This window comes from Xylocopa sonorina, chromosome 4 (genome assembly GCF_050948175.1).
Source record: "Xylocopa sonorina isolate GNS202 chromosome 4, iyXylSono1_principal, whole genome shotgun sequence".
Classification (NCBI taxonomy): domain Eukaryota; kingdom Metazoa; phylum Arthropoda; class Insecta; order Hymenoptera; family Apidae; genus Xylocopa; species Xylocopa sonorina.
The window spans coordinates 4344447-4352956 of NC_135196.1; the positions used below are offsets into that span (position 1 = coordinate 4344447).

General features: G+C 42.6%; 1 protein-coding gene across 1 annotated transcript in view; it reads right to left on the bottom strand.

Annotated features, from left to right (window-relative positions):
* LOC143423257 (uncharacterized) overlaps positions 1-6076 on the bottom strand; it is a 325047-nt gene extending 318971 nt beyond the window's left edge. The window contains exon 1 of the mRNA XM_076894453.1: positions 4054-6076. Within this exon, the coding sequence (XP_076750568.1) occupies positions 4054-5936 (1883 nt within the window). The 5' untranslated portion in view covers positions 5937-6076. The remainder of the gene's footprint in view (positions 1-4053) is intronic.
* Between the last annotated feature and the right edge of the window lie 2434 nt (positions 6077-8510).

Genomic DNA, 8510 nt, shown 5'->3' on the forward strand with positions numbered 1-8510 from the left:
AAATATGTTTGAGAACGCTTGATGATATTATGGTGCGAAACGTACGAATGTTTCACAAAAATTAGAATCTACGCGAGTAATTGGAGTCTATTAATTATATACATAGAGGAAAACTTTCGTGCGAGATTCAAGATGGCGTACTCGGCACGATGGTACTCTTTAATAACCCCTATGGACTAGGATCGTATTGGAGATTTACGAGTAACGCCTAGATAGATAAGATACATGCGTTGTCTCTTGCGTGGCGCGAAAAATGTAAATTACGTGGATCAACCGTGTGGACGGCTGTCCTCCAGTTTCAAAAGCGAATCGACACGGATTAAAAGGCGCGCGGTGAGGCGGCTACCTTTGCAATTCAAATGACTTCGTTTCACCTTCGATACGTATTACCTTGGGTGTTCTGCGAGAGCTTGAATAAAGCTGAAGTTGAAGTTATTTAAAATTGTTCTCTTTTCAATTTCGTTCGAAATATTTAGAAAACTCTGGATCGCGCGATCAATGGTATCGATTCGAAAATGGAAAATATCTAAGTCTAAATTGGATTGACGCGCACGTAACGAAAAATCGAATTTAACTTGAAATTTCAACAACAAATGGCTATTTAATCGCATTCACAGAGTAAAATTGCTAATTTTTCAAAGTAAAAAATGATCTTCTATGTGAAATCAAAGCTGTTCCACTATTAGAAGTATTTCATTACTTAACCAGAGTGTGCTTTAATTAATCCGCGTAATCAAAGTCTTATACGATCTATATTCTATGAGTAATCAACTGAGAAATATCTCTGTTTAACACAGTTCACGTAACATTAATAATACGACAACGATAATCGGTGTCACCATCAATTTATTTGATTTGTATCAATAATAAGCACTTATTCTGTCGTTAAGAACAGTATTGTGCACGATTATATCTATGCGACCTTAATATATTTCTATACTCGTAAAATTTAACGAAACACTCGATCATTATTCCCTGTTTCATGATTATCTCGACTTTAATCATACACTTTCGAATTCTATAAACACCAACCGCTGTATAATTCACGACTGTGACTGATACGCTACTTCAGAGGTGAGAATTTCATAACTGCAACGTTACGAGCGTTGATTAATTTATAATGTGTAAGATGTCTCGTGGAACGGGAAATAATAAACGATAATACGGTATTATGCTAGTTTTATCTACAATCACACAGCTGTGCACCCTTTATCGCGTATGTAAACGCAAATCGGTTTCTTTACCCTTTGGAAAATGTAACGCGTATACGTATGTAATAGCAACTGTTAAAGTTAACACGAAGTAAATTCGAAATTAACGCGAGCACGATACTGGACGAAATTTATTTCATCACGCTTGTAACGTGGAGGCTCGAGCGGAAAATAGGGGTGGAAACGCGCGCCCTCGAGGTGCCTTCGAGAACATCAAATTTAATATTCAATAATCCACAACTAAACATAGATAACAAAAACATAATCTCAGAAAAGTTTCTACAAAATAAAACAAGAATTATCCTTCCAATATTTCCACAATTTAACCCAATTTTCAATACTTTTAAATACTACACATTCATGGCAAGAGTAAAATATTGATTCTCCTCTTTCGCAATTCAAAAAAAAATTCCATTTCCATCATTCGACCAAATATTCGATGTTCTTAAATGCTGTACATGAAAATGTACTTTTTGCAAGGGCGTAAAAATAAAAAAATTATTCTTCTCTTCGACAACAGAGAAAAAACGCTGTTGTACATAACAAAAGTCCTTCCTCGAGCTTTCGTCTCGATGTCTCTTTCGACAGCCGCGCGCGCATTTGTCGCCCGGCAGGAATTACTCCTCGCCGCGTATCTCCACGATCGGGCAGCGGCTGAACCGTAATTTTCGCCGCGCAAGAACGTTACAGGAGAAAAAGGCAAGGCGTCCGGGCATTAAGGCGAGCTCTCTCGGTAGTGGTAACAAGAACCGCTGCTAGTAGAGTACGTCCGCTCGTAGGGGTGCGTAAAAATGAATCGATCAATCCGGCGAATCTAAAGAACTCGAGGCACGCGCATTAAATGCGCGTTCCGGCTCGGCCATTAGCCGTTTTGTCGGTCTTGAAACGCGTGCAGCCGATCGCGCGCGGATCAGCCACGACTCAAACGCCGAGGAATTTGTAATCTCCAGATACCCGATAACGCGCACACGAGCCTCGCGTGTACCACGTCAATTACTGTGCCGCGGATACTTTTTAAATGCCCGCAGATAAGTAACGCGATTACGGCTACATTTTTGACGCACGGTCACGGTCAAATAATCCCGCAGCGACGCCACGAATCGCTGCCTCTTTGTCCGCGATTTGTCGTGCAATAAAAAATGCTTTTCGCAGAATAATTCTACTCCCTATTTGATTTATCCTTCTACGCGTGCGACCAGTCGTTTTGGCGGGATAAATTTTTGAAACGAAACGAGGCCCTCGTTTTATTGAAAAACGTATTTTTGTTTCGATGTCGTCGTTTCCAACTAGCGTTCGAAGATCAGATTGGATTGTGTTTCGAGTATAATCGGGAGACGATATTTAATGGATAATTCGTAGGAACAAAAGAGTGCCGGAAACTGCTGGAACATGGCGTGGATAGGATTGAATGCATGACGTGACTCGTGACTCTGTAGGTTCGTGACTTGCGAGATTGTTTCAATGGTTTGAAATAATACTTGATTGTGAGAATTACGCTATTACCTCACTTTTATTTGGATTGTTGCGATATATGTTACTCGTTTTATCGTCTCCTGTTGCAACATTGTTATAGCCGTTGAATTATGATTGAGTGGATCATCTAACCGCGATTAAGACGAAAGTGATTAATTCATTCATTATGAGAATTGAAATGGAAGAAAATTAACGATATAAAATTCTAGAAGAAAAGAAAATGTCGACGAGACGAAAAGTAAGAATAGCAAATTACTTTCAAGGCTCTTTCTTAGAAATGATCTTCGCGAAATAGAGAATTAATTTGCAGTCAAATAAGGACTTGTGTTACAGACTTTTTCCTAGTTCGATAAGCCATACTAAATATTTATACAACACGACATAAATACTTGGCAACTGTTCACGTGTTTTCATTCACTGGTGACAGTAAATTATGTTCCGTTAGTAGAATTAGTATTCTAGGGTTGTTCTGGATAACCCCAGTAGCAACGCTCAAACCAAGAGTATTCGAGAAATTCTTAACACATCTCTGCATTAAAATAAATTAAAATAGTAAAATAGCATTTAAACCAATAACAGGACTTATAGTTTCTCCGAAAAATGACAAAATAGCTTGCATAAAAAATATTTCTTTCAAATTGAAATTTTTAAAATTTTAGATGTAAATCTATATAACAATAGTGCTAATAAATATATAAGTTGTATGTGATGAATATTGCGCTTTTCAACAATCACTGAATACTTTATATTATAGCATGCAATCATTGTACCATCTTCTAATTAATAAGATCTAATTAACGTTCGAGGGTGAAAAACCATATTGCGTTAGAGCGTTAGTTGTAATGGTTGCTAGTTGAAGGGTGTTACAATGGCACTACTGATGATTCCGACCATGGAATAATTCCGTTTGCAATACGTGAATGCACGCGACAATTGCTATTCAGGGCCGTATAAGCGACATTGCATTTTATACTGACAATAGTGCCTACTAAAAATATCATCCTCTTCGCAAAGTTCAAATTTAATAAAGCAAAAATTTAAATTTTACCATTTGAAAAAATATCAGTTTATAAACCGAACTTAAAACGATTTAGAACCTTTAAATAAACGTCTAAATAAGCCTCTTATTTAAAAAGCAAGAGCGATTTAATTCAAACTAGAAAACAATCATATTTGATAATTTATACTTCTAATAATAAATACTCTCAATAATAAAATATTTAAATAATTCTTCTAATAATAAATACTCAACAAATTAATAACATAAATATAACGAAGAATTATACGCGTAGCTTTAAAAGTGCATAGCAAACATACGAGAAACGAAAGACATAAAAAAAAGAGAAAAACAAATAAGTCAACTGATTACCCATAATTGTGCGCTACCAGAACGCATTTCTGTCCAGGCTTGAACGCGTAGTGGCAAAGTATGGTGTCCAAGTCCCTGAGCAGCTTGCCGAACTGGTAATCCCTCGAACGACCAGGCGCCGAGCTCATCCCGTGCCCCAGCATTTCAGGGGCGATGCACGGATACCCAAGCGCGGAGAAATACCTGAGCTGATGCTCGAAGATGTCCGCGGACGAGCCGAAACCGTGGAGGAACACGATCATCGGCTTCCGGTTCTTACGGAGCGCGACGCAATCCGACGGGCTCTGCGGGTCCATCTGCGCGTCGCAACCCTCGACGTTCGGCCACATCTTCCTGTAATCCTCCAGCTCGATCGGCGCTGTGTCCCTCTTCACCTCGAGCGTCGCCGTTTCCTCGTCCCATCCGCTCCTCTCCAAGGTGCACCGTTCCGGTTGATCGGCGTTGCCCGCGCGGAACTTCTCCCGCAGCTTAACGATCGCGTTGCCCTTCCTCGCGTTTAAGGACGACCCGTCGCCGTTGTCCTTGAATTCCAGCCGCAGTCTCTCGAAACTGGCCTCGTTAACAGTTTCCAGCTCGTGCTCCCTGAGATCCGCGCCGGCCACGAGATTATCCGTCGAGATATCGATTCCTACGGCAGGCTGAACGCTCGTATCCAGCGTATCCTCGCTACTTTCCGCGTCGTTCTTCCCGGTGACCTCCGATCCCTCGTCCCCTCGATCGTTGCCCAGCTGCTGCTCGCCGGTTCTCGGAACCGCTGTCTCGTCCGTTCTCCTCGCTAGTTGGCCCTGGGCGTCGTTCACTTGGCCACACGCGCTCAAGTCCTCCCAGCTAGTCCTCAGGCCAGTTCTGCCGAGCTTCTCGTCGATGATTCGCAGCAGGGATTGCTCGAGGCTCGGCTCCTGGTCCGGCTGGAACTCGATCGTTTCCACGCTGTTTATCCCGGAATCGATGCAGTCCAATTGCTCCAGGCTGGCTTCCGTGTCGATCGATCGTCTCAGGTAGAAGTCCAACGAGTCCGGGTCGTTCGTTGAACCGATGAAACCGCGGTTCACGTACCCCTCGTTGCTGGTGTTCAACGGTTCGTTCTTCAACGGTGATTGTTGCTCGTTTTTGTCGACCTTTCCCTGGTGAAACGAGAAGCTGATGTCTTTGAAGGGTTGCTTGTCCCCGTGGCATTGCTCTTTCGTTTCCTCTGATGGATTTTTCTTGTCTTCTCTCGGTGGCTTCGATTCGAGACTCTTTCTAGGACTTCTCACGTGCTTCACGAGAGTATCCTCCGCGCCAGCGATGTACTTCACCGTGTCGTCCAGAATCTCCTCGAGCAGCACGTTGATGTACTTCTCCAGGTCTTTCACGATTTTATTTTTGATCGTCTGCTCCTCGACAAGCTGGTCCGCGGTGTCCTTCGCCTCGTCGTTCGCTTTCGCTGGCTCGTTCTTCGGCTCGGCGATTTGGAGCTTCTGCAAATTCACCGACACCCTCTGCTCCAGCTCCTCGATCGCGTGCCCGTTCTTCTCCGCCTCGCTAAGGCTCGTCCTGATCCTGTTCAGCTCGTCGGTGATTATCTGCTCCTCGACGGTGCTCACACGCTTCGACTGCCGGAAGGAACACCTGCAATTACCCGAGGAGTGAGGCCTCCTGGACCAGCGAGTGAAGAAATTGTCGACGATGGATTCGGGCCTGTCGTTCGTCGTCTCGTAGAACCAGCTGCTCTTCAACGTAGGTTTCAGGATCCTCAGAGTACGTCGAGGTCCGACGATGAAGAAGTCGCAGTCCTGGAGCTCCACCTTCCCTGGACCCACTCGATTCCTGTTCCTCCAGTACTCGAAGAACTTCGTGTACCAAGGCACCCCTGGTACCGATTCTTCTCCCTCCGTGGCCATGTTCGAAACGAAAACTCGTCGCTACGTGCAATCATAAATGTCGCCACAACTGTTTTCTAACTCGAACACGTTAAATATCAAAAAAATTCCTCTGTCACTCGATGTTTCGAGATATTCGTACGCGACAATCGACTGACGATCGTCTTCCTTTTCTAGGATGCGTAGCTACGAAGCTATTTGCAACGCGAATATCGTACACTCTCTGACTCACTACAATGATTCCTCTCCGTAAATAAAACGGGTTTCAACCGCTGGACATTGTAGCGAGGATGTCGCGATTCGATACAATTATCGAGCGTCCTTGCGTGTCAAAATCTAATACGCGCGATTTATTATCTCATTACAGTCCGCGAGTGCGCTCCAGTTTCCTCTGGAACGGTTTCTCTCGTGTCGAATCCTCGATTTACATCACGCGACTCGAAGCAACGCTTTCAAATTCATCGTGCAGGACGAGGAGCGATCGTTTCTCTCTCTCTCTCTCTCTCATCGAGTCGACGGCTCGATCTTCCCGTTCGATGCGTCCATGGTTTTTCGCGAAACGTCGACTGAACCAGTTACGCGGAGTGATTCATTCGTACACGCGAAAGTGTCTTCCGTGTTCCACTTTTCCCCCGCGCGATTATGTCAGTGTACCAACGGCGTTTTTATCCACGCGACGCGAGGAACGTCACCGCGGTGAAGAATCGTCTTCGTTCGCCAGAAGCCACTGATGATGACTCGGTTTAATTTCTCCTGGCGGGCTCGTCGTTCCACCGGGCTGCGCTTGGTGGCTGAGCAACGGTTTTGTCGCAACTCCTGCGAACCTTGCACGGTTTCCAACGCGATTTCCCCGCGGAAAACGAAAGTAACATCGCTCGTCGGTCCTTTTCTAAGGCGATTCGCGCGGCTCGCTGATTTCCCGATGATCGTTCCACCGCAGGAAAGGATAATTGTTACGTTTAGTGCTTCGACCTGTGAATAACAAGCACGGTTAAATGGCCGCCCGTTTATCAGACTGCTGTGTAAATATTTTGTATTGCAACACATTGACACGGGTGACTTATGTACGTAGCGGTTGTATTTATTCGAATGTTACGATCTAGAGTGAAGCTTGTTAACTGAGAATTTTGATGTGATTTTAAACTGGCAGGATTATTCGAAATTATTTGTATTTTTTTATGCATTTCGAACTAACCAACATCTGTGATTGAAAAACAGTACATCGTAATTTGGGTTTTTAAAATCCTGAATTTTTTCTACAGAATTCTTTTTATCTTAATTCGAGCAAGATTTTATCGTAATTATTTCTTTTCGTTTCGTTACCATAGCACTTCTGATAATTATTTTAGAGTCGCGTACGTAATAAATGATATATTTAAATACGCAAGGAAATACAGAATGTATGTAACAGGCAGAAATATAGAAAATTATTTAGAGTAGAGTATACGTTATATCGTTTAGGGGATGCAACAAATTCTAGAGAGTTTATGGCAATCTACAGCAAGGATATTAGGGCAACTGGCTGTGATATTTAACACTGATGCCAGTAGTTCAATTAAACAGGAAAATATAAATTAATATTATAATTCCTGATTGAAGGAAAAATATTCGACATTGACATATCTAGAAAATTTATTTATCGTAACATCAAGAATCGCAAACATTAAAGAAGTCATTTTTACATTTTATATCATTGTTATATTTGTATTAAATATCTATCGTTGTGCTCGCATATTTGATAAAGTACAATATAAAAATTGTCTATCTCGAGAACGAAATGACAAGTGAAAATAGAGATTAAATCACAAATTGACACCAATAATAAAATAAAACGATCTTCGCTATATGTGCATGTAATTTACTTCATTCAACTTGCAATGCACCATGGAACACACTTAACAAGCAGTATTCCGCGGTTTCACCTACAAAAAATAGAAAACGGTAACCTTGATACCTTCTGCGATTAGTAATCCAGGAAAAATTAATCGCTCTCGACTAAAATACGTTTCTTTCATCGAACAAAAGAAAAAACTTTAACATAAGCGACTTCTTTCTATCTTCAGTGGAAAACAAGAAATAATTATTCATACTGCAAGGAATAATCAAGCAGTTTACCAGTCGAGGACTTATAGATACGGTATTAATAGTTCAGAATTACTGGTTAACTACTTGGCAAGATAACCAGTATAATTGTCTCGTCATTTGCCGCATTTAAACGTACACTAATCTCCTCTTACATTTAAACCAATAGTGAATCATACCTCAAATATCGTTCTGAAAGCAGGTACGCGTACTTAAAAGAGCGAAACGGAAATGGCAGCGTGTCTACTGCAAAAATAATCCGCTACGAATTTCCACGTTGGGGAATTAATCGTCGCATCGCAGCGGTGGCCCGTTCTCCATTACTCGTCCCGTCATCGACGATTCTCCTTTCGAATGGGCCAATCGCGACGCTGATCGGGCGACGAGCCAATCGCGGCACCGCGTTTCTGTCCCCCGCCGCGTAATAGACGAGCAAATGACGAGAGGGCGCGCGGTGCAACAGCGAAAATGGACACAATTGTGCGTCGGTTGCACCCCGCCAGGGTCTGATCT